Source organism: Lingula anatina, chromosome 10, assembly GCF_051362555.1.
Source record: "Lingula anatina isolate TDL-2025a chromosome 10, LinAna3.0, whole genome shotgun sequence".
Taxonomy (NCBI): Eukaryota; Metazoa; Brachiopoda; class Lingulata; order Lingulida; family Lingulidae; genus Lingula; species Lingula anatina.
This window is the reverse complement of record NC_141776.1, coordinates 18,588,017-18,615,268: the sequence shown is the minus strand read 5'-3', so window position 1 is coordinate 18,615,268 and position 27,252 is coordinate 18,588,017. Positions and strand designations below refer to the sequence as shown.

Sequence of the window (27,252 nt, the reverse complement as noted above, 5' to 3'; positions counted from 1 at the left end):
TGTGTCGTGAATTTATAGGAGGACTTACCACACGTGTGTACTTAACTACTGCAGCAGGTCAAGCAATATTTCGGTCAATTTGATGGCAAGAATACTGTGACCTCGCAAACCTAGATTCTGCGCATATTGATCCTAACTTCGAAGAAAAAAAAAGCGACATTAGGGGGAAGAATTCAAGACTTGACAGTAAGTTTCACTGATAGAAATCGTTCTCATCTGTGTAAAAGATTCCGATAAAAAGCACGAATCTTTTCGAGCAATATATCATATGTGGCTAGAGAGACTAAATAATTCAAGGGACCTTTTTTCGTTTATGGTTTACTTGAATGTTGATTTGGCTTGAAAAGCTAGTTAATGTCAGAATGATTTTGTCTATCTACTACCACTGCTTTTAGTAGTAATCCGTAGTCTTCACTAATCAAACATTTTCATTTGATTACGTTATTCTTTTGATTCCTGGAAAAGTATTTGATACATTTATACACTCTTTTATATTTTTTGCTACGTCAGATAGAACGTGGAGATTTCAAGAGAACTATGTTTCTGATTTTGTGCAGAAAGACGATCAAAGTAGGACCTTGCTTTTTACCCTTTGTTTGCGCTGGGCTATCAAACGCAGGACCGACTCACCGCCCTAAAGCTCGGAGTAGTTTCTTAAATCTGTTTTAATGAAAATCAATAGAAAACAAACTGACAAAGGCAGTCTTTCCACCTGCGCCCCTCGAACGCCTTGCAAACCATGGGAGGGAGTTTTGCTCACAACAAAATATGCGCCGACTCGTCCGTTTTTAACCATTGTAGTAGGCCTACTCCGTCCTTAATAGTGCATTGTGATTCATGATTCAGATATAGACCATACTTATTTGAAAGAATGGCCACGACACTAACTGAATTGTTTGCATCTGCGCACTCCTTTGCCTTGTCATCACTAGTTCGAGCATACCCTACCCCTCATCACAGCGAAATATCTGTAAATACATGCCCAGAGGTGGGTATCAAGACAATCCCTCTCCCCACCCCCCACCCCAATTCCCGGACAATTTCCCCCGTGCGTGTTGGCTGGAAAAAGTAAGTCAAATGCAATCTGTTAATTATTCTTGGAAGATAGTGAATGTATGCAAGGTAGAGCTTTCATACCCCGGTAGATTCAGGTCCAGGTCATTAGCATAGTGTATGCAGCAGGTTAATTGAAATCCCAATTAAATTAAGGGATAAAAGATGACAGAGAGATGGTGAGAGATAGAGGGGCCGACCCACGCACAGATAACCCTGCAGATGAAGACATCCGAATTTTGAGTTCTAAATAGCAGGCTCTGGCTGTATCTGCCTGTCTCGGTTGTTTTAATTGATTTTAATTGATAAAAGCCTATCCTCTACCAGGGCCGCAGTTATTATTCTATGTAGGCCTACTCCGAATACAGAGATATCAGATAGGCCGTCTATTTTAACCAGAGACAAGTCTGTTCATATCTAGTGAAAATATAATCTGTGGACCTGATAGAGGGTACGTGAAAGTCTACATGAAGAGCCTGGGTAACCTGGCTCCTCAGCTACTCATTACAGGACATATAGGCCTACATGTATGTCGCTCGGGTGACAGTGTGTTGTGTCACACATATCTGGTGACAAGGGCTCTCTTTGCTAGTCTACCTAATAGTTTATGGGCCACATTCAGAACAGTGGACTAAATAGTGCGCGGGTCAAATATGGCGACCCACTAAAATGCTTGCCGTCTAATCCCCTAATAGACACTAAATAGCGTCTCCGAGGAGAAGTATTCAAGTGGGTCGGCCATACTTGACCGTCGGACTAGTTAGTTCACTGTTCTGAATACGTCCATAGAGGGACCTCCTGTGTGACACTTGAGTTCAGTAGCCACGCCCATATCTCCCCTTGACCCCTGCGAGTCTCCCACACTCAAAATGTATGGTTCATTGATAAGTTTATCATTGCTGTTCGCATTATTTTTTTTTTTTAATAAATAAAATTTTTGGTAAAAAATCCCACACTTTAAAACCTAGAACGATTTCTTTTAAACATCCTCTCCCCACCCATTTTTCCGTCACACAATGTGTCCCGCGTGACTACCCGATAACAAAAATACACTAGAGGGGATATAGGCCCTACATCCTTGAGTGAACATCTTTGTTGGAAGCTAGGGGCACATTCAGAGCAAGTTGATCCGCGGAATACCACATCCGCGGATCAATCATGGCCGACCCACTTGAAAGCTTACCGCGTAATCCCCGCGAGGAATCTATTCAGTATTTATTAAGGAATTATACGGCAAGCTTTGAAGTGCGTCGGCCATATTTGATTCGCAAACCTGTTAGCCCCCTGACCAACTTGATCTGAACACACCCTTATTAGTCACCTAGAGCCAAAATTCATAACACGTACCGGTGCATATATACAGGTAGGAAAGGGTCGTAGTCCCCTAAAAAGGTGTTACGTAATAAGCACAACCAGGGCGTCCGTTTTCCATAGCGAGGGGTGAAGATGATACTAGCGAAAAAGACAGTGGCGAGTCATTTCAAGTAGGTACACGTAACAAATTAGCTCACTAAGACTTCTTTACTGCACCTTTATTCAGTGTTTATTTGGCATTCCTCTTATTTTCCTATATTATTCAACAAGCTGTGATCCTGTATCACTCAAAACTGCAGATACTTGTGACTGAGATCAAATGGCAGTATTTGCAGCACTGTCTTCTTGATTTCTCCTAGCAATCCCATACGTGAGGATATCGTTTTCTTGGCATTTCATAATAATGTCAATCTTTATATGATTATATGAGAAATGTTGGTTTCTCGTGATAAAAAACATGGAAATCCACAAATGATGGGAGAAGCTCAAATATTTCCAATCACCCCTCGTAAGTCACGTTTTGACAAATAGGGGCCTACATGTATATCCTGCTAGATGCTCCGGCCTCGTCAACACTTCTGAGTTTAATTATCGGAATCAAGTGTCGACATTTGATTTTTGATACTCGAATAACGACATAAAGTATAATGTTTTAAAGACGAAACAAATTATTGAAGATTTTAGGAAAAAAACAACATCAAGATCATTGTCATTATTGCCTTTCCAATAAATCAGCTTTTTTAAAAATCTAGTATAGTGTTTGCTTAGATAAAACGGGGGTAGATTAGGGCATGAGAGGGGTAGAGAAGAAAGATTAATGTATAACTACAATTATATACTTAAAATTACAACCAAAAGGTCAAAGTTTTACATTCATAGTGAAAATGCAATCGAATATTGAAATATGTGACAGTACATTAAAATGTTAACACACACACACACACACACACACACACACACACTACCCGCACGAAAATGCAGTAGTATCGAAGTAGCAAAGAAGCATTAACGCAGTAGTGGTGTGGAGCATATTTGCAGTAGAAATGCAGCATAGCCTACTGCAATTCTACTTCAAAAATTACATAGGGTCATACAGAGGAGGAGCATTAATGCAGTAGATTTGCAGCATGATAGAAGCATGTTTCAAATATGCTAATTAGCTCCCCAGTCGAAGCAGATTTGAAGCATGTTTGCAGTAGAATTGTAGTAGTCTACTGCGCTGGAGTATCTACTTCGTTTGCGTGCGGGTAAAGTTTAATTTCTAGTCTTCTGCGTCTTCATATAGAATATTGAAATGATAGCGGGGTTAGGTCACCTATTTGACTGACTGCATTGTTGACTACACCATTGAGCTCTGGGTGAACAATAAGTATCTGGAGTTATTTGTTCGGCTCAAGTCAGGTAGAAAGGCTGGCATAGCAAAGGTCTCGTTCCCACTGAAACAATCGTAGCCGGGGGTGGGAGGGGGGTGGCTCGAACGTACCGCCCTTTTGGCCAGGAAAATTTATATATGTCCTTTTTCAACTTGTGTCAGTTAAGGGGGTTCGTTGCCCATTTGAAAGTTAACAGGGTAAGGTTACTGGTAAAAGCAACTGGCTAGTTTATAACTTCATGTACGACTCAATATCTATATTGTCCAATATGGATACTGAGTCCTAGTTTATGACAAACAAAGCCTAGGCAGCTTTTCCCTCGCGGTTGTGTTGTTGATCGCTATCTCCAAGAGGTGTTAACGGAAGTGCTTTGACCCCTCAACATCACGCGCTCTGGTTCATAGCGTTGGCGATCTACCCCCTCCACACCTCTCTCTCTTAGGCTCTATTCACACAGATTTTAGATCGATCTATCCCCGCGGGGAGTCTCACTAGATTACTTTCAGATAATCCGACTTAAATCTCCGTCCCGCCTACTACAAGCTGTAAGGGGGTAATTAACTTTCGTGTCCGCCCGGCTGACAGCTATTTAGCGTGAACCCCCAGGGAGTTAGGTCGATCTAAAGTAGGTCGATCTAATCTATGGAAATGGGGTGTAAGGCCGCATACAGAACAGCGGACTAACAGACCCACGGATCAAATATGGCCGACCCACTTGAAAGCTTGTTGCGCGATCCCCGCGTGGAATCTATTCAATGCCTGATAGGGAGCTATTTTCCTTGATGTACAACGAGTTGCTCTATTCTACATCTCCTCATTACATGCCCTACACAACTCGGCATAGGCCTACATGTGTACATTCTCGGAGAAGTTATGTGATAGTGCCGGTATGAGCTTTATTCGGTTTCGGGGTATTTTATCCCCCCGTGAAAATCCACTTGCTCCTTACACTCAAGGAAGTCACAAACTATCTCATCGACTTTTTATAAATGAAAGGTTAAAGGTACATACGAACCGAGCATCGCTGGAGCGTGGATTCCTAGTAACACATGTAAACCACTTCTACTAGATTCTTATATGACTCAAATAAATTGGACATGCCAAGGGATAAACTGAATAGATCACTCAATCAGCCATAAAAGACCTTTAGACTGCTCCTTTCTTTAAATTTTTGGTTGTAAATTTGACCTACTTTCCTGAGCCATTGACATACAGCTTAGAATGCCAGCAGAAAAATCCGTTCAAACATCATTTTCGGGTAAAATTAAACAATGCCTTTTGGTAATTCTCTTAGTTATACTACTTGAAACTATATGCTGGCATTTGGTTGGTTTTTGTGAAAAAAATTGACTTTGTATGCATCTTTAATGGTGGATTACTGAAGTAAAAACGTGTCTGCAATATTTATACCACGTGTTTGCGGTAACCGCGAAGAAATGTAGGCCTACTCCTCGCCAAACCACTAACTGCATTGGTGCATACGTCGGTGAAGACAGTTTATAAAATTACTCGTCGTCATGATAATTACTGTTGACATATGCTACAATTTACATAAATTGCGATAAGAAGTTTGCGATAAGGCAACTGGGATGCGGGATGCGAGCTGGTTTATTATTCACCGAATATCTGGCCCATACCTCCGTCGATGTGCATATAGATATACACTGTGCCTCCAAATGGTTTATTTTAAGCATATGTTCACGCCCTATTGACAGTTATATAAATGATATAATAATATATGCACGTGTATACTGCTTATAAGTGAAAACTCAAGCTGGTGGTTCTTAAATAGTGGATAATGTGATTTGCATATGTTTTCTGATAAAACTTGAACTTATCGTCGTGCGTAACGGGGCGACGGATAAAGCAATTAAAGGGACGGCAACTCTTCATTTTGGCAGAAAAAGTGCCATAAAACGGAATTTTCTGGGGTAAACGACAATTTCTCCAAACTTTCTCATGGTTTATGAATCCGTTCCAACATTCAAAGTAAGTCGATTGTTTTCTTAAAAAGTGTGGTTTTTGTAATAATTACTTAAGAGATGGTAGCCATTTATGAAGGTCCACGTGGTCCGATGGCAAGCACAGATTTTATAATAACTGCGATAACCGCTGTATTGGTGGTAAAATGGAATTTATTGTATTTCTTTATGTTGTTTACGATGTATTTATTGTGGAATTTTGAATGACATTTGAAGAGTTGCTATCTCTTTAAGGAGCTTGCAGTTTGCGGTGAGTGCACCACGTAAATTTAGATAACACTGTTCACAAGACTACCGGCGTACACTATAGAGATGAAGCATCGGTGTGGCGTTAAACATCAACACTACCGTTCTGCTGTAGAAAAGCAAGCGAGGCCTTTGGATCCACAAAAGCTTAATGCCGCTAATCTAATCTTTCATATTGAACGGACGCACAGGTAAACGGAAGCAATTGCTAAGCAATATTCCACATGTTATTTTCAGGTAGCGCTTTGCAGTCAGGCGGGAGACAGAGCACTGGTTTATATACTACAAGGGAAATCTTGGGAATCGAATTCTACCAGTACAACCAGGTAAGGATATGCCTTGTGACTTAATAACCGAAATACGTAGAACTAATTGGGTTTATGTATCCTGTCATTTAACATAAGCACATACCAAATGTACCAAATGTACCAAACAACCATGGGTTAGTAATTGCCTTGGGTGAGTGGAATCCTTTCATGCCCAAACTGAACAGATTTTTCAACATTCAGGACTGTTACCAGCAACTGTCAAAGTAACTTAGCTGAACGGAACCAGTTTGAAAGATAATAACAAAGAACCTAGATGAAACTTGGATTCATAGTTGACCTCGTGCGTCGACATTGGCGGTTAATTATGACGCCTCCCGCCACCTCCCCCAGCCTACGGGGCTTTTTGGCACAAAGAGCAGTTGAACCGTTGTCTTATTGTCACACGGCGAGAAAATTATGTGTAGATGAATATATAAACATTATTTTTCCCAGCCTTCATGTACATAGTTTATTTTTAGTTAATGTGTGTACTCAGTATGTACATATGTCATTTCGATTTAGTCGTAGATGCCGAAGATTTTTTTTTGGGGGGGGGGGGGGGGCGTGTGTAGAATATAGATAATGTAAGATAAATATAACTCGAATTAAAAAAAAAACGTTATTAATAGTCATTATTTAACCTGGGTGTCTTGTCATATGTGCTTTTATAGTTGCTACTTTTATCGGTGGATAAATTAAATGCCAAACAGGACTACGTGCGGACAATCCTTGGCACGTATCTATAGTCCACAATTGGGGTAATTTTTGTGGTGAATGGTTTGTCAGATAGGAAGATAAACTGAAAACTCTTCAACATATCTCTTCGATTTCGCAATGTATACCAATGACTAAGGACGACATAAGTGGAAGACCAAGATAACAGAGCTTGGTCATAGTAGATAACCTGACTTATCACTTTGACCTGGTCTCTGCCCTACTATAGGCTACAATCAATGGACGGTTTAAATTAACGCACAGCAGATATGTCTCTGATCACTATAAACGGTAGCGGATTTAGGGGGGGGTCAGGGGGGGGGGGGAGTCCTGACCCTCCCCCCCCCCCCCCCCCCCCCCCCCTCCGATTTCTGAAAAAAATTACTTATATTCCTCTCTCGGAATTAATATAAAGAACTTTGACTAGCTGAGTCGTAGTTCTAAATGGCACCGATCGCCTTCTAAAATACCAAAATTTTTGCGGGGCCCTTCAGCAGGCCCCCAACCCCACGCCGTGGACCCACCTTCAAATAATCCTGGATCCGCCCCTGATAAACACACAAAAACCTCAAAAACATGGATTAGACCTCTTTTCCCCTTGACAGAGGGAAGATACGACGTATTAAACCCATGAACGAAGTAAAGCAGTTTATTCAAGTCAAGGCTCCATATGAAGTATATTGGATCACTTAATCAGCGAAACGGAAGGTCCTCTGGTTTCACGATTATTCACGATATAACCAATTAAAAATATCAAACATAGTGTATTCGTAAGCTTCAAGAAGCGTGGCTTGACCTGTAGGCCTATAGTTTTTATTTAAAAGAATTAATGGTAAGATTGTTAGGGGCATGTAGGGTATATCGACATCGCTCGTGTAGAAAAGGGCGACATTACGTAAAAAAAAACGCAGCTCTGGTAAATCAACTGGCAAAGCGTTAACGATAAGAAAGGAGGTCAAATTAGAAATTGTTACAAACAGAGCATAGTACTGTTACTGGGAGTATGACTGAGTGCACATTCTCACAGGCCTACCCAACTACCAGACTCGGCACCGAATGACCCTGAATTCACCGGTATATCGGACCACACTACCCGTTTTCAAGGTGTGTATCAGTACGCATTTCACAGTAACAGACGCGACACCGCTCTTGCCTAGTACGCGATGTGATAGTTACGATTCTCAGCGGGGTTGAAAAGCATTGCATCACCACTCAAAATTTGTTCGGTATGATACTGTGAAATGCGTACTGACTCACACCTTGAAAACGGGTAGTGTGGTCCGATATACCGGTGAATTCAGGATCATTCGGTGCCGAGTCTGGTAGTTGGGTAGAACTTTTCTCAGCACTGTGGCTCGTATGGCACACTGCTACACCTACCACTTAACTTTTGTAGGATTGCTGGATGGTAAGAGTTGCATTTTTGGCATTTCTTTTATTTCTACATTCATTCTCTCTGTGTCCATGCGCAAGCACCCGAAACGCTGTTCATTATCCTTAATAATGCCAATTCTCGTCCATTGTTTTTTCTTGCATAACTGGGTATTGCTGCAGTTTATGCTGATCCTTGCATAATAAACACTTTTGGACATGTCTCTGGTTGCTGGTTGTAGAGATAATAATAATAATAATTTATTAAGATTGCAACCCAGTGATTTGAAGTTGTACATAGAGTGTTAAGAAAATTATAATGAAAATAAAATGAATATATGCTTGAATAAAACTGAGTTAAAAGACTGCTAATTGAACTTTAAAATTATTGTACTTAGGATAAAAGACAACATAATACTATTTGAAATTTAAAAGTGCATATGGAATAAAAGAGCATCGGAATCTGTCGGTCTTAAATTTTGGCACTTTGTATCTATTGTTTGATCTTAAAAGACGATTGGATTGCTCAATTAAGATGTGATTCAGTTTGTCAGAGGATTCAGTTATTTTGTAAAAGAAAGTTTTGCACAGATCTTCCCTTCGTTTATCTAAAGTACACATATTTGCCAGGTTCAAGGCTTCATCATAGTGTAGGTAAGGGAAAATAATCTTCAAAGCACGACTTTGGACAGTCTCTAAGAGTTTGCATTGCTCTATAATTAGTCCTGGACGCCACACAAGGCAGGCATATTCTAGAATTGAGCGCACAATACTTTGGTAAACTTGAATTAAGTCAGCAGGACTGAGCTTAGCTCGCTTCAGTTGACGGAGGAAATAGAGTTTTGCCTTTATATATATATATATGATCCACATGAGTACCCCATTTTAGGTCATTGCTAATATTAATAATAATCTTTATTGTGATGTGTAATCTTTATTGGATAATCGCAACCCGAAGGTTATACAATTATGTAATTTATTTAAATGAAATGAATATTCAAGTTAAGGAAGCCTGGTCATTTTTGCACTGGTGCACTCCGTAGACGGTCTCACCTCCCTGGGGAGGATACAGCTCGGCTGCCATATTAGGCGCTTATATATAGCTAAGATATCATTTCTGCACTGCCTGACCAGGCCCCTGCTTCAACCCCTTAGTGCTGAGTGCCAAGCGGGGAGACAGCAGGTACCGTTTATAAAGGACTGGTATGTCCCCGGACGGGTTTTGAACCCACGTCCTCCCGCTCCGGAGGCGGACACTCTAACCACAAGGCCATCCGGTCGGTCTAATATGATGCCCAGAAGTTTGAACTGTGTAACCTCACAGATTGGCATATCATTTATAACTATTGGTGGGAACGTGTAAAATTTAGGGTCATGGTAGACTTAAGGTTATAATATCATTACAATCAACACTTTGCCAGCATTTTATGTGCACCTTTAACTTTTACACTTTAATCATCGGGCGGCCGGGTGGCTCCTTTTTAATTGTCAGGGATTTCAGCAAGTAGATAACATATAAATGTAGTACAATGTAGAAGGTAACGTTTTTCATATTATAAGCAATCACAATGTTTACATTTACTTTTTAGAAGTAGGGTAACTGGTGGTTTTCGAGTAAAGATCTACTAAATTTTCGGAGAAAATTTGACACTAACAGAATAAAAGCTACTTAAGGCCTGTGAGAACTCCCAGAAAACCCACAGTATCAATATTAATTGAAATTATTCAAAGATGAAAAATTGGGCAAAATCACCGACCATATCTCGGCTGGCATTATTTCCTCACTTAGCGTAGCTCGTAACATGCAATTTGTTGCGACACTATTAAGCTAATACAAACGATGTAGGAGGCTTGAGATTGGCGTTTTACATTACCTAGTGTATGAAGTGAATCAATATGTTTTCAATTAAATAATTACTTATTTAGATTTAATGTGGGTAAAAGCATTAGTGTTATCTAAAAAAACAATGACTGTTTGAAGGAAAGTGATATTGTTGACTAGAGGTTATGAATGGTAATGTTAAATGGGTTTACGTGTATGACTCCTTGCAGAATTATACTAGCGTACTTGTAGCATACTCCAGTCAATTGAAGAGATCGCAGAGAGGCGCCGCGTATACAGTGGCGGAATTAGGGATGGGGGGTGGGGGTCAGGGGGGTCCTGACTCCAGCTTCGATTTCTGAAAAAAATCACACCAATGGTCCCCTCTTGAAGTTAGAATTTTGACTAGCTGAATCATAGTTGTAAAGAGTACTAAATGGCATCCTGGATCCACCCCTTGATATATGTTTAAGACCCCATTCCCAGAGATTAGATCGATCCAAACTAGATCGACCTAACGACCTGGGGGTTTATGCTAAATGGCTGTCAGCCGAGCGGTCACGAAAGTTAATTACCCCCTTACAGCTTGTAGTAGGCGGGACGGACATTTAAGCCGGATTAACTGACAGTAATCTAGTGAGACTCCCCACGGGGATAGATCGATCTTAATGTCTGGGAATACGCCCTAAGACTAAAGCTTGGAAATGAACAAACAAGCAGGACTCGAATGTGTTATAATAAGATGAACGATTGTCGTGCTCTTTGTGAAATAAAAAATCGATTCAAAGATTCCAAGTAAAATTTGGCATGCGTGTTTACGTAAATGTAGCATGATTATTATAAAGATCACCTACATCATCAGTTACGAAAAGTTCGATGTCGAATTATCGTGGCCCCTTACCATGAAGAATTTATTGTGGTTCAGACAATTGTACCGTTAAATGATAGCACTTGTTTCTGCTTGTTTTGAAATTCAAGGCAAGATAGGAAGTCATATCACTGTTCGAGAAGGTTTGTATGAAGATGGATCAGACCTCTTTTGCCCTCAATAGAAGAAATATTTGGCGTACTTGTAGTAAACCCAGAGAACGAAATAAAGCCCTTTTAGAGTCGTGTGTAAATCCTCCATCAAAACAAGACTCCATTTCTTTTATATTTACTTTTTTGTCTTTAATTTCTCTCTATTAAATTCCTTCTTTTGTTTGTTTGTTTCAGGCATGAGTGATACTGACTACCGCTGAGATTTAAGTTTCCTCTAGGACGGGTAAGACAGTAGTAACAGTGCGGGAAATAGAACAGCACATCTGAACATATTGAAGAAGGTGATGTTATGACTTCATCGGTGTCGGTTTGCAAGTGGACAAGTTCTTCACGCATGTTACTTGTAGTTTCAATACAGACTCTTACTTAGGGTAATTACAGTTATTATCTAGTCATTTATATTCTCTGCGCTCTACGCCTGGCTGCTGGTTAGCATCGGATGATATCATTAAGTCAGCGACACGGAAGGTCAACTGCAAGATCTATGTGTTTCAGGTATAGGGATTTGTTCTCCAGTCTTGAAAAAAATTCTGTGAAAACAATACAGAAAAAGAAGAACGTCGGCAGGGTCATAATATCAGCGGTACACTAGTCGAGCATGGTTAGGTTGGGAAAAGGGTTATCTACTTTCCTGACGTTTTGGGCCATCCAGTTCCTGATATTGGTGACATTGCTTCTCCTGATCTACAACAGACGTGAAACGACCAAGTTCACGCATCCAATAAAGACAATGATCAACGGCACTGTGAGCAATGAGAACGGACAGGAAACGAAGAACGTCACGGAATGCCCTAGGGTTGTGACGGAATTACACGAATTAGGTAAGTTTTCAAAGATTTGACTTTTGGTAGATCAGCCCAGTCTAGTGTTAAACCATGAATAAAATGCTAATCCCAAGGAATAATAGCAATGTGGGTTACTTGCGTCCCTTTAATTTGCTTCTTTTTTTCAGTTGGATACAAGATCACGTCTTTAAAAGCATCATCTTTAGAAGAAATTGAAACAAGACACCCGGATGTGACATCTGGCGGTTCATGGTCACCACGTGACTGCCAACCCAGGTCACGTGTCCTGATTATAATACCTTTTCGAGATAGATGGCCCCACTTAGTTCGTTGGTTTGAAAATTATCTACCCATTTTCAAAAGACAGAAGCTAGACTTCAGGATCGTTTTAACAGAACAGGTAAACTGTATCTACACAAGGTTTAAATCGTACACTCTTTACTTGTTTATTTTATTGAGAGCATCATTTTCACTCTAAAATTTGGTCATAAGGGGGGGGGGAGAAACGTCCCTCGACACATTACTATTTTTATTATTATTTTATTATTTTTTTTATTATTCAGATATATTGCCTTTGATCATATTAATGTCTGATTATTAAATATATACATAGAGTGAGATGTGTGTGTACTTGTACAGCTAAATATTTTGTCAATCGCAGAATCTGGCAGCACATTAATTGCTTGTCGTCTACACACCCGTAGTTTCATCCTTATAAATGATATCATCTTCAATTTAGAAAGCCCGCGGAGAATTAATGCCTGTTTACCATTACAGTACGGCAACAGCACGTTTAACAAAGGCAGGATCATGAACGCAGCATTTACAGAGAGTTGGAAGATATTTCACTTTGACTGTGTGATATTCCATGACGTTGACATGTTGTTAGAAAACGACCACAATTTGTACCACTGCCGGGACTTGCCCACCCACTTGTCGCCGTCTGTCAGCAAGTTTGGATACGAGTAGGTTTCTTCTCTTCTCATCCTTTTTTTTTTTGCCTCCAGAATATTGTGTTGAAATGGGCTCTCTCTCTCTCTCTCTCTCTCTCTCTCTCTCTCCTGTACCCAATGTATTATATAATATAATATAATATAATATAATATAATATAATATAATATAATATTATATTATATTATATTATATTATAGTCTGTTACAAAGTTGAATACTTAAAAATATTCAATTTAAATTTGTAACAAACTTTAGAGCCCCCTGTCATATGGCAGTTAAACGTCAGACCTGGGTATTTTTCAGCACTATGTATGATACACTAATAGGCGGAGTGATATCCTTTCCTGTTGCGGCTTACTTCAAAGTGAACGGCTACTCCAACTTGTACTGGGGATGGGGCGGAGAGGACGACGACATGTATACAAGGTGAGGTTCAGATTGGCTTTGGAGGTTTGCCGCCATTGAACGGGGGGGGGGGGGGGGGGGGGGGGGGGGGGGGGGGGGGGGGGGGGGGGGCGTAATTGCCCCCATTTTAAGGATTATTGAAAAAAAAATGTTGTTACCATTATTATTACCATTATTTCTTCGTGGAGGTGATTGTATATTGTGTGAGCATTTTTATAGCTCAGGAAGTCATGGATGGATTTTGAGGAAATTTTAAGGGTAGGTAAGAAATGGACTAACTTATGTTTTAGTGGTGATATTCGGTATGGATCACCATTTAAACCTGAAAATTAAAAAAAAAAACTTCATCATTTAGTGGAAAAGTCAGAAAACACGGCGTGGGGTCCAGGAGAGGGGGGCACCCAGGACACTAATATTTTTGGCTCCCCAAAAGCCTGAAACCCGCAGATAGTTGATAAAATATCACCCCTGGTAATTCTGAGTTTGAAGGCTGAGTGTTTCTCTGTAATCAAACATCCGATAAGTGACTACACCTCAGTGACGTTGCTGTTGTAAAGTTATACAGTCACTCTGGACAGCAGTTTTAATTTTTATATTTTTACACATTTAATTGTTATATGTGTTACTTTGATGATGGACATTATATTAAAGGATTCCCTGGAATGCTTTCATCACCACTACTAGTGTGACAGGTATGGTAGCCTGCTAAGAACTATAGTCGGCTCCCTATTACTTTTTACAGGTGACATTTGTCACGTATACTAACCCCAATACTCCGACTAACCCTAACCTGTACAAATCATACGAGACCCTGGACTTCCATTCCTAGGACTGCCATTCCTGCCACACCTGTCAGTATATATATATATATATATATATATTACATTTTTGGGTAGTCGTCTAGGTCGGTTATCTTTGTTTTAGGCTCAAACAATCAAAATTAAAGCTGCAGCGGCCGCCACAAATAATTGGTCGCTACAAAATGATCGTGCACAAGCAGAGGGAATGGGTGCTTTTCAAAAGAGAAATGTACGTATATCTAGAAATATAGTGAAGGGTTATACTAAGGGATCATTCCAAATAAAACTATCGTTCTATTTAGATCGATCCAACTACGTGGGGAATCTCCCTGAATGCATTCAGATTAACATATTTTAATCGGATATTAAAACACGCCTCTTGACGTTGAGCAGACTAAAAATTCCAGTGATTATAGAAGTACCGCAGAAACAAAAATGAAACTTGTTAATCTGATTGCATGGAGCGATATTGATTCTTGATTCGCATTATTATTTTTTAGCTGCCAGTATCTAGGAATCTAAACATTGAACCATTCCAGGCTGCTCGTGACCCTTCACAATGAAGTGGTCGAGGTCATCCAAACGTTTGGCACGTTTCAATGTTTAGACACCCAGAATCTTTTTAATATATAACTGACATTTTATATATCAGCGTTGTATGAATCGCACATTTACCTACGAAGTTATAATTAATACCCTCAGATTGCATCAAGCCGTAATGGCATCTTTGCATTGCATATCATCATGAGAACATTGTGCTCGGTAATCTAAACATTTTTCTCATTTTACAGGGACTCTTTACTAGCAGGAACAAAATCTCGTTACAGGCAGGATGGACTTAGTAATGTCAAGTATAAACTAGTAGGAAAAAAGACCAGAAAACTCTTCACTCATTTTACCTTTGATATCGGGGTTTGGGAACACGAAGGAAGGACAGAAAACATAAAAGGCCAATAAATTTCATGGCTGAGAAGATATTTTTTTAATTTTCTAGTTTTTAAAACATTTTTGTGTAATTTGTCGTAAGGTGCTTCCGTTTCACGTCTGCCTTCATCGCCCGTACCAACAGATCAGACTGATCTTAAAACTCAGCAATAATCTGAATTCACATTTGTTTTAATGTCAGTTTTTTATTATGCTCCAAGAGATATCATAAAAATATAACAAGAATTTCCACACGTCGTAATTGAACAAACGTGCAAAATGAATGTTCAACCAAATTATTTGATTTACAGAGAACGTGAGATGGACCTCTAGCGACTTTATTAAATGAACGTCATTCTAGCCTACACCGATGCATTTCATGTTAAATTCAAACATATTAAATTCAAACAGATGTAGAGACCTGGGATTCCAATCAAGCTGCCAGACGCTAGTACTAGATGAACACGTTTTTCGTTCTGCTGCGAGTAATGCACCTCAAAGGATTTAATATCCAAGACCGTTTTCACTTCGAGAGGTATGCCAATAAACTAAGCTGTCTCGTCTCGTTAAACAAACATTTCCACAAAAAAATTAATACATAACTACAGATTGAGAAGAAAATGTATGATGATCATTCAGAAAAACGTGTTTTACTTCCAACAATATGACGGTGCTCCCTTTAACAATAGTGGTTATAAAATAAATAAAAAAATAAAAATACCTATTTACGTGTTCACATTGATAAGTGAAAGGAATGGATTACACGTTTTAATATCCTTGACCTTTACACAATGTATGATGGTTTAATGCAACCCATCACTGGTATCATCATGTTACTTTTAAATCCCCCTGCCTCTTACGCCCTCATCTTGTGACACTTGGCCTAAGACGAACGTGCATATATGAAAAGGTAAATGCATAAGGTTCTGGCTATTACTCACCGAAGGTGTATGTGTTTTCTAAGAGACCATTCCCAGAGCCTATCGTACTAACTGTGGATCGATCTATCTCCAAGGGGATTTTCACTAAATTGCAATCGACTAAAGCGGCTTTGATGGCTGTCGCGCCTACTGAAACAGCAAGTAGGTGATTAATTATCGTTTACCAGCTTTAGCCAAGCCGCTTAAGCTGAAAGCAATTTCTCGAGAAACCTCTTGGAGACGGACCGATCCCGTAAGATCGATCTAGGTATGGGAACCCTGTCTAAGGCTCTGTCACACATACCGTAAAGACATCGATTATACGCACAACTGTGAGCGTATGCCTGCACCGTGTCTACGCATTCAAATGGCAATGCAAGCACGAAATAAAATTGTTACTGAACGTGCCCCAAATATTTTCGCGTTATGACGAGCCCTTTGTGTTTGTCTGCCCACGATTAATTTTTCTCGTACGTAAGTTCTGTACGCTAAGTGTGACAGTGCCTTTGGGAGCCGCTCTCCGGAAAGGTAGGGTGCACAACGTCAGGAAGGAATGCTCACTCAAATGGATTTTGATTCATATAAGCCAGTTTTTTAAGGAGAAAAGAATTCTACAGCTACTTGTGCCTAAACCCCCTTTATACTGGACGCCGCCCTTTCTGCGTCCGCTGTGCAACCAAGAAACTGGCATCGCTGTGGTCGTAAAAAGGAACAGAAATATGGCTTTGATTGCAGATAGGCCATTTGTCGGCACTTTAAGTATTATTATTTGTTAACTACCAAAAGGGGCCGTACTCCGGGACGCAGAAGGGACGCCGACCAGTATAAAGGGGGCTTTTAGGAGCAGTGTCTCATATGCCGAATGCATTCCGAGGTGCATGTGTTACTTGGGTGAGAGTAGACGAAAAGAACAATTATTTCTGCAGCTGTACACCCCACCTTCCGGAGGCTGCCTTCTTACTCATCCTTCGTAGTCCTTTCTTCTGTTAAACATTAAAAGTTTACGTTGATAGAAGATTCTGATCGAGGTTGTACATGTGACAATAAATGCATAATCTTTTAATTATATCCATATCAAACATATATACAACTGAGAAAAAAATCTAACAAAATATTAGCCCTTACTTCCCTGTCAAATATTCATAGTCTATACAGATATGTTGTACTATGCACAGGTAAAAGCTGATTAAGTTACATAACACTACACAGCAAAGCACATTATACCCCTAACCCTATAATATGGCAGAATATTAGATAATTATATATCAGTATGTGACCAAAGGTGGTCATATTAATTGTATAACATTGTAATATGGAATATCAGCTGACAAATGCCTTCAAGGTACTCTAAATAACTACCTCGCTAGAATAGCTTCAGTGTGGACATACCTAGCAGAAAGGAATTCAGCATATTATCAAGCCCCCCTCCCCCCCCCCTTTACTGTCCCATTAAAAGTAAATGTCCTGTATGCATCTTGGCTGGTACATGTCAGCCCTGCCCCAAAGTCCAGGCTAGATGGACCACTTTTGCCATAAAACTGGACAAAACTGCAGCAGAATTTTTTTTTTTTTTTTTTGCATAATGCAATTCCTTGAAGTCTCCTTGTCAACATACTCAATGTCCTGAAAAATCCACGCATGGGGAAAAAATCCAAAATGGCCACCAATTACCATAGAAATACATGCTTAAGCATAAACAATCTGTTGCAATTGTGTCCACAAAGTGTATATCCCCTGGACTCCTCTCCGTCCATCCTGGCAGGTGCCCCATGTCTAGTATGCAGTATAGAAGACGTTGTCCTCCCAGGCGTGGTGTTTCTGTTTCTTATACTGGATACGGAGGTGCTCAGTGAGTGGCGTGCGTGAGGTCTCCATGTACATTACTTGCTCCAGTACGTCCTCCTCCTTCATCCTGAATGTGCGAACTATCTGGAACGTTTGAACAGGGAATATTTGGGTCATCATTTTGGTGGATGATAACAGTACCAGTACTCTGTCACAAAATGCAAAATTACTGCCATGAGTTAAGTCTGTGGACTGTCTGCCATCTTCATCAGTTGCTGAATGACACAGATGGCGCTGTGTCACATAGTAGAGATCTTATGCCCCCCCCCCACACACACACTTTAGTGAAGCGGCTGATGTTCCATGGTCCATTGAATATCTCATGTGAATAATTTTGCAGTTTGTGACAAAAGATTAATTGGGTAATGACAACCAGCTTGCAGATCTGAGTAATAAACTTACTGTTCATTTCTGTTAAAATTATAAATTCTACTATGCATCCTTCTTGTTTCTCAGACTTGACATTAGGGAATTCATACATTTTCACTCAACAAAACTAGTGGTACTTATCACATTTTTTTTTTTTACTTCATCATTATCCATTTATTGATATACTTACTTCATTGTTTATTTGTTTAATATCAACCCAAGCATTATCTTATCTATTCAACACAACCCATTACATTAGTACCTTGAAATGTTAATTAAGCGTACACGCTGGAAAGGAATAAGGGCCTCGACCAGTTTATTCCTAACAATTCTACATCTGACGCATATGACACATGCTACATGATCAGCCAATCCAGTAATCACTTCCCAGCACAATGCTCAGCACATCCTTCTCAACTACTGCAATGACAGCATCTCCCACCTACCACAACCAAGCCACTACAGTTCTTTATCTTCAGATTTCTAATCCAGGCTGTGTTATTTCACAAACCTTGCATCACTAATGACAAAGGCACCATTGCTGAAGCGCAACTTTCATATCAAACATAACCGAAAGTGTCACCCAAATAAAAACATTATTTATATACAGACCTAAAAAAGTTAGGACACTAGACATTTTATTTGTACATTGGGTTTTGACTGAAAATTGAAAAATTAAAATAAATATATGAATAAATAAATTATAAATAATTTAGGAGTTAAGAACAACCGTCAGGTTTAAGTAATTTTGTAAAACTGGATTCTGTTGTGATCAAATCCCTAATTTCAGACTGACTGTCCACACATACACTGTCTGAGCAGGTGCTTGCTCTTTTACTGTCCTTCCCCTTCTGATATCTGACATTTTCATCTTGAACTATAAACATCTTCATTAACGCCAAGGAGTGCAAGGAATGCCCAAAATCACAGGGTAAGTGCAGAAACGTTTGCCAAACTGGCAATTACCAGAACATGTGTTTCCCGACATTGACTCTAAGTCACCATTGAGTGTTTTCTGGCATCTCCAAAACAACCATGCATAGCTTTGATGGTGAAATCAAAGAGCATAAAACACGGTGGCTGATCATAAAATAATTTGATGTCCTTGGTAATTCATGAAACAATGCCAACACTATTTTACTCTCCTTTTAAGTTGCTGTTTTTGACCTAATTAGATGACGGGAATCAAAATTATGGTACAGACTACACACAGATCACAGCAATTTACAGCCCTCAGATCCAAACCATTGCCTGTTTTTTTTTTTTTTTTTTTTTTTTTCCAAAGAAAAAATTAAGAAATACATAGAGGAAAGACATTCCAAGAGAACTAAAATTTGTACGTTCAACCAGAAAATCAAACACAAACATAGATCAAAAATTTAAAGAGTGGTTCAAAAGCCATTCAACAGAAATCTACCTTCTTCACTGAGGGTTCACTGCCAAATGACAGCCTGGAAATTCCTTTTGATTCAAGTTTTATTGTCGTTCCATTAACTTCCCCTTCTTCTACTTCAGACAAACCTGAAATTGTAACATGTAACACAATCCTGACAGGTGTTAAGGGATAGTTAAGGGATGGAGGATCACCAGGATGGGTGACAATAGGATAAGGGATAAGGGATAAGAAAGGGGTGGTGGTGGAAGTAATAGTTCTTGTTTCTCTCAATCACGGAATATGCAAATCATAACCCTGAAATGTATAAAGTTTTTTGTTCGGATTTTTTCCCCGCAAAGGGTAATGGAAGAATACGTAGCTGTTTCATGGTACTTTCTGCAAAAATGTGTGTGGTGCAAGTTTAATGAACAGACATACAGTATCACACGTCATTAAAATAGATAAAAAAAATATAACAGTATATTCTCAAACCACACAAGTAGGTTGATAGAGAACACAAACAATTAGGTGTATTTATAGTGCAGATAGGCTACCCATTCTCTAGGGAGTGCCTTATACAGATATGCTCACCACAGTCAGTGAGTGAAATTCCTTCACACCTATTTAAATAAATAATTTTTTTAAAAGTCAAAACAAGTCACATTATGATTGGAATGGCTAATAATTTGTCATAAATGTATTGGCCTCTTTCAGGCTCTTCAGACAATAAAGTAATTGTGTATTTATTGTCAATAAATAAATAAATAAATAAATTCCCAACGATAAATACACAATCATTTTATTGTCTGAAGAGCCTGACAGCCTGCATCAAACTATGGTGATGGGTTTAAGAGATGGGCTGCCTAACTTGTGTGGCAATACGTCTTTAAATGTCCATAGCAACCCATGCAAATTAGAACACTGGAATTATATATAACAGCCACACCTAAAGCATAGCAAAGCAAGTGCATGCTAGTAATAGATAAATAGAGATAAAAGAATGAATAAATTATATAACATATTTAAACACGAGTGAAGTGATAACAACACTTTCAAAATGAATGTTTTGGAAATAACATCCCGAAAAAAAGTTGTGATAACAAACAAGTAAAGTGAAAAAATAACTAAATAAATAAACTGTGTTAAAAGAGTTCAGATTACTCTTGGGGAAGCAAAAACTTGCCAAAAGTATACCAAATAAAAGAAGTTTCCTCTTAGGCTGCATTCAGAATAATTGACTAACTAACCGAGGGTCAAACATGGCCGACCCACTTGAATTCTTCCCCATGGGAATCTATTCAGTCTCTAATAGCGGATTAGATGGCACACTTTTCAGTGGATAGTCATATTTGGCCCTCAGAGTGTCACAGTCCACTGTTCTGAATGCGGCCTAAGATGACAGGATTTCCATGTTTGTTCCTATTTCCTTCACTTCAAAATCACAGAGATGTAGAAAACATTACTCAAAGAAAAATTTGTTTCACCTTCTTCACTGCCGGTTCTTTACCAAAAGACACCCGAACACACTGAGTAGAAGTGAGGTGCATGGAGCGGCCCGCCAGTTCCCCCTCCTCTACCTCAGACAAGCCTAGAGCCAAACAAACGCTGCAGATATAAAGATCACTGAAGCAAAACTGCTGCAATCAAACGTGCATATAGTGAACAGAGCTTTAAATAATTTGCAGAAACACAAACAAGCAAAAGAAATTTATAGTCTGTGACATGTTTTTGAGTTGTTACACGGGAAGAAAGAAAGGAAATAAAGAGGGGGGGGGGCAGTGACATGCAAATTAACATATAAACTGGGCTATAAATAGAGGTCATGCATATTGACTGGTACATAATAATAATAATAATAATATTAAAGGAAATAAAAATAAATGGATAAATAAATCAAGGATAAAATTCAAGTGACAAGTAAAAATCAGAAAAAAAGTCTTTGAAATGTCTTCGTTCTTCGAGCCTCAGATTCGATGCTCGCCATGCTTGGAAGCTTGCCAGGCCAATAAAAAACAAAATATCATTAAAAAGTTGTCCAGATTTCCTGGTTCCACAGCAGGGAATGCAATACACTGAATATATTGATCCAGTGCAATGCACTGAATAGATGGTAAAGTTCACATGCAACAAGCAGGTATGAATGGAAATTTGGAGATAAAGAAGTTGCCCTGAGTAGCAAAGTCTTGTGTGTATTTGTAGCATAGTATTTGGCACAGATGCAGATGTGGGCATATACACAAGACAGGTGCTTGAATCAGAAATACCCCCCCCCCCCCCCAGCTGTGTATTAAGGTGGTGGTACTATAAATTCCAGTGGATGTAAATCATTAAAGTTAAATGTGCTAATAATGTAAATGTATTGTAAAGAGGGTTTTCACAAACATGTACTTGTAAGTAAATTTCTGGCTTTTCTTAGTGTGTGTGAATTATTTTGGAATGACATGCTTCTTGCCTCACTATCTACAGGTAATCATTGCTCTGATGAGATTATACCACTGACAACTAATTAAAATCTCAAATCTTAACAAACATTTTGAACAAAAGTGAGCAGAACTGGCTTTCTAAAAACACCAAGGCAAAATTTCCATCATTTGCACAGAATAAAGCAAGAGTGTTGAAGTGGTAGACACTGCAAGCATGCTTTTTAAAACAGCATTTTGTAGTATATGATTTATTTTGTCAGGCTGGAACAAAATATGTGCATAAGTTATTTCCAAATTTGTACATTTATATATATTCATATGTCTGACCTCTGACATAAAAGATATAGCAACTCAGTATTAACAAATCTATCTTACCAGCTCAAAACTTCATTACAAAAATAACTTAATAATAATAATAATAATAATAATAATAATAATAATAATAATAATAAATGCCAGCAGGTGGCACCTAGCAGTTTCCAACCCCTCACCCAAGAGGAGCCCCATCCTCACCCGTATTATGAGCTATGATGAAGGCCACATGTAGACTACCAGGCTGTAGCCTGACATATCCTATCTCCCTGTGCATCGGGGTGTCGTGGTCACCCATCCAAGAGTAGGCCCTGGAACAGAGCAGAGAGGAACTTAAATACAGTTATACTGGCAAATGTAGCATATAAAACTGTATGTGATACTGAACAATATAAATCCTGAATTAAAAAAAAAAGGGAGAAGTTTCATTCTTGGCAAATTGTAACACAGAAATCAAGAAATTGTTCAATGCAAATCTTGATGTAGAGAAGACAGGGATTTAATTCTGAGCAAATGTAGAGGAGAAATTATGTTGTACAATGCAAGTCCTGAATTAGAGCAGAGAAGCTCTGTTAATTTTTCTTGATCGTCTTCTACAATAGCCAGGTTATTAAGCTGTCAATCTCTCAAAAGTGTGCACATATTGCACCAGGTGAATAGGGCCATGTACAATGCCATGCCATCATATAGTATATAACCTAAAAAATAACAGCTGATCACACCCCCTTGGCTTGACCTCAAATAACCACACACAATAGGTAAAGAATGTTTCACCTGACAAAACAGTGGGAATTCTAAAGGTGTTTTTATCAAGGTGGCACGCACAAGGCCCCACATAAAATATAAGTTATGGGTGGAAAAGTTCACATCTCAAAAAAAGGTCAAATCCCTGGGCATTATCTGGGTTACTATGCAGAGTGTGAAAGGAGTTTTCAGTGCCATCAGTTATTTATTAAGTTGGGAGTAAAAATGCAGGCAAATTATGGATGCCGAGTAGTTTATCGTTGGTTCTGTCAAACAACTCAACTGAGTAAAAATAAACTAATTTAATATGAAATGTTGTGTATATGGTTGTCAATTAAGTGCATCAGCTACACAATGGCTTGTTGTTGACTTACTTGCTCTAAAAACTTTTGAAAGATCAAGGTTACATCAATAATCTTTTGTTATAAAAAATCATGTGCAAACTTTATCAGTTGAACCATATGGCCTTTCAAATAGAAAAGTCATAATATTAATAATAACAATTGTAACTGTAGGTATTTATTTTTAACACTCATACTAGTGCAGCACTGGATCCATGTAAAGATAACAAAATAGTATTTAAAGTAAGTGATGAGGATTGAACAGGGAGATATACGGGAGACATGTAGAAGGAAGCAGCGGAGGAGGAGATTGGAAGTGACGGAGCACGGAGCGGACGAGTTAAGAGATGGAGACTTAATTCACTTAGAATATGTAGTTACCTAGCGTCAACGAATAAATCATTTAACTGGTCATTATGTGGACTTGGGTTTTCTTTGCGCGACCTTACGTAAATCTGACACGAACCCTGGAATCTTCGGATGGCGTTATCCACTATGTAAGTCTAAAACGTAATGTCCTATTTCGAGTCCACGCTTGAATTAAGCGTTCAAAATTATATAAGTTTAGGACATTTGTCATAGGTATATGTAAAAGGTACATCACACGTTTCTTACAAATGCAACTGGATGCTACTTGTAACATAAAACATTAAGCAACATATACAAAACTGACCTAGAGCTCATTAACAATGAAACTTTGTTCTATAGGTATTGATCCAATTCCGTAGGGAACCTAACTGAATGTAATCAAATTAACACACCTCTCCTGACATTGAGTAGAATTTTTAAGATCTGGTGGTTATGGGAGAGCGCTGGCAAAAAGAGGAGGCATGTTAATCTGTGAAACATTCAGCAAGAGTACTTGCAACATTGCTTTAATCTAAGGGTCTATTCCCACAACTTTAGATCGATCTATCACTGCGGGGAGTCTCACTAGATTACTGTCAGATAATCCCCCTTAAGTGTCCGTCCCCGCCTACTACAAGCTGTAAGAGGTAATTAACTTTCGTGTCCGCCCGGCTGACAGCTATTTAGCGTGAACCCCCAGGGAGTTAGGTCGATCTAAAGTAGGTCGATCTAATCTATGGAAATGGGGTGTATGTAGAACGTACAGTAGAGACCTAGGTGAAATGTATGTATGTATGGGGAACCCCTCTGGTGACCCATGACGGCCTGCGTGGCAACTCTACGCATTTTTTAAAGGACCATATCCCATTGTTTTCAGTTACCATACTATTGTATACAGTATGTGAAGCAACAAACCAATGCATATTGAGATGTTTTAGATTCCTAGCTAGCCTAGGTTAAGTAAATGTAAAAATATGGCCAGTCACGTACTGCCAGTAGCCCGTTTTATACACAGCAAATTCACCAGGTATTCTTCACCATTTTCTTATACAATTACCAATCATTAATGTATCGAGTTGCAAACTCCGAAATATCTTATATATATACTGGGGTACAGTACATTTTTGAAGATTCTACTTCCCTTTGCCTGGTTAAGGCATAGTTAATGCACTCCTTGCGTGTTTGTTTTATTCCTTTTTTCTCTTCCTTTTTTTTTTTTTTTTTTTTTTGCAGGGTTATGAATTTCAGCATTCAAAAACAATCATACATGGTTTTTTCACAAGGTACCTAAAACTGATTCGAACAATAAGATTTTGGACAAAAAAAAGTATCGAAGACAACAAAAGAATCCTTTTCTGGCATTCAACTAAGCACTTATAAAGAGGAATGGAACAGGTGCCCTTCATTCCATATCAACTTCAGCTTTTATAAACCTGGTTACATGGTTGACTAACCACCTGCACTGACAGGTGCATGAATAACACATCACCCACTTGTCAATTATCACAAAGTCAGACACACACCAAAGTGTCAACAGACATTTCTGTGACTATTTTCACTAGCTGTGCTTATTTCTGTACTGTGAGAATTTTTCTACAAATATGTCATCACCAAGGCTGCCTCTGACAGGGCATAGTTGATCAATATCTGTTACTTCATAGTCAGTCATCTTTCTAATCTCTTTGCATCTCAGGATTTTTGTTCACATATAAATGTATTCCTTTTTAGAAAAATTTTTTTTTTATATATTTATATATGTGGGCATCTACTTCATTAACAGTGGACTTCATAATGATTACATATTACTGTCTTGTATTGTTACATTGAAAAATTCTTCAAGCATGGTCCAGAACACTTTCATACCTACCTATACCATGGACAGTAAACTCACACCTACCTATACTGTAGATTGGGCTGTCCTATATGTGAGAACTCCACCTCTTCTCCATAAGTGAAGTTCTTCATTGTTGGGTACATCCCTCGGCCGTGCTCTGATCGCCATTTTCCCAGTAGCCATGCTAAAGGTTTGACGACTTCATGCAGCTGAGGTGGTTTTGCTGGAAATAATGTGACCTTGAAAACAGATTTGGCTTAATTCTTTAAATTTTTCTTTTTACCAAACAAACTTTTAGGATGTAGGAATGAATTTCTGCAGGTAGGTCAGTAAAGTCTTTACTTTTTTATAACTGACCAATTCCAAAAACCCTTGTGAAATCTAAAACATGACAGTTTTCAATAATTCATCACCAAAAAACAGTAAATATATATATATATATATATATATATATATATATATATATATATATCTTTTAATTTTAGATGATTTATGTTTTTTGGGGAAAAGAACCTCAACCCATTAACGGTGATAGGTGAAAAAAATGACTGTGAAATGCCTAGTAAAAATGTGACCTCATTATCAAAACATATCAAATTTAACATTTACTTAAATTGCCAAAATATTTGCAGTTAAACATTTTGTATAAATATTCAGGAAAAATAAATGACAAATTATAAATACAACATACTTACAGCATGACATGAGTCTGACTGGTGTTATACTACTGCATGCACTTCTGAAAGAAAAGAAAAACATCAAACAAACACATGGATGTTATCACAAGTGAGGTATTTCAGGACTTGACCCAAGGCATACAAGCTATCAATTAAATCAAGGTCTGACACATTCTATTTCTTTTGATTTCTTTCATGATTAACAGATTTTCCATCTTCTTAATGAACAGAAAAAAAAATTCAACATTTGTTGGCATAAGGCCTTAGATGTATCATACTTCAATCATCTGCATCAGTTATTATGGCACTAAATAAATAAATATAAAGAGATAAATAATAAAATGAAATAAATAAATACAGTTTTGAAATCCCAGATAAATTAAGCTACATAAATAACATTAACCCAAATGGACCTTTTTAGCTTTTACATTTACTAATCCACTTAACAAGGAGTGTCAACATACACTCGTTAAGTAAACATTAAGGTTAAGTGTGATAAAATAATCTAGGATTGGCCTGAGAAGAAAAAGGTCACTGAAAAATACTTAACTCCACTCATACTTAAGTATCACATGGAAAGACGAAGACTGTAAATGTGTCCGAGTTTATCGTAATTATCCAGACCTATTCCTAAGTTGTCTTTTCAAAAAACTGAATAATTTTTACTGACCCACAAGACTTGTCTTTCCCACAGTTAGATGTCACCCATGCATAACAACGTATTCTCTCCAAAAAAACATTTCGACCTTTCAGAATACTGTACGAGAACTTCATCGTCCCTCCTGTTTTAACTGCTGTTGCGTGTGACAAAACTGCGTCTGTCTGACATAACTTACCCTTCTAACACGTTTCCAGCGTTCAAGCAGCCGCGAACGGTGAGTTCTTGCTCGTTTTCTGTGTTAAGGACAACATCAAGGTCACACAGCGCCGCCAGATGTCGCGCTACCACCACTTAAATAATACCTTTGATTTG

The 27,252-nt window shown here is 38.6% G+C and overlaps 2 protein-coding genes across 15 annotated transcripts; one reads left to right on the top strand and one right to left on the bottom strand.

Annotated features, from left to right (window-relative positions):
• LOC106160325 (beta-1,4-N-acetylgalactosaminyltransferase bre-4) lies at positions 1-15,815 on the top strand. 10 transcript variants are annotated; one of them, XM_086996838.1, is made up of 9 exons: positions 1-186; positions 6,206-6,294; positions 11,399-11,447; positions 11,720-12,045; positions 12,177-12,409; positions 12,787-12,974; positions 13,266-13,388; positions 14,292-14,396; positions 14,959-15,815. In XM_086996838.1, exons 4-9 carry the CDS (start codon positions 11,823-11,825, stop codon positions 15,122-15,124), a joined length of 1,038 nt encoding a protein of 345 aa, XP_086852964.1. In that variant the 5' UTR covers positions 1-186; positions 6,206-6,294; positions 11,399-11,447; positions 11,720-11,822; the 3' UTR covers positions 15,125-15,815. The 10 variants fall into 10 exon arrangements, with proteins under 10 accessions (XP_086852964.1, XP_086852963.1, XP_086852961.1 ...); XM_086996837.1 differs by lacking the exon at positions 1-186 and adding an exon at positions 2,358-2,541 and having other exon boundaries at positions 6,210-6,294; XM_086996835.1 differs by lacking the exon at positions 1-186 and adding an exon at positions 2,358-2,541 and having other exon boundaries at positions 6,210-6,294; positions 11,399-11,505.
• LOC106160365 (peroxynitrite isomerase THAP4) lies at positions 15,722-27,240 on the bottom strand. 5 transcript variants are annotated; one of them, XR_015331312.1, is made up of 7 exons: positions 26,950-27,096; positions 26,298-26,341; positions 25,666-25,825; positions 22,537-22,646; positions 21,085-21,188; positions 19,643-19,746; positions 15,722-17,940 (listed from the first exon to the last, which is right to left on the bottom strand). XR_015331312.1 is itself a non-coding variant. In XM_013536951.2 (6 exons), the coding sequence occupies exons 2-6, from the start codon at positions 26,305-26,307 to the stop codon at positions 17,785-17,787; spliced, it is 540 nt and encodes a 179-aa protein (XP_013392405.1). In that variant the 5' UTR covers positions 26,308-26,341; positions 27,116-27,240; the 3' UTR covers positions 15,722-17,784. The 5 variants fall into 5 exon arrangements, 4 of the variants coding, with proteins under 4 accessions (XP_013392405.1, XP_013392421.1, XP_086852976.1 ...); XM_013536951.2 differs by lacking the exons at positions 21,085-21,188; positions 26,950-27,096 and adding an exon at positions 27,116-27,240; XM_013536967.2 differs by lacking the exons at positions 21,085-21,188; positions 26,950-27,096 and adding an exon at positions 27,116-27,219 and having other exon boundaries at positions 26,298-26,338.
• Positions 27,241-27,252: the final 12 nt, after the last annotated feature.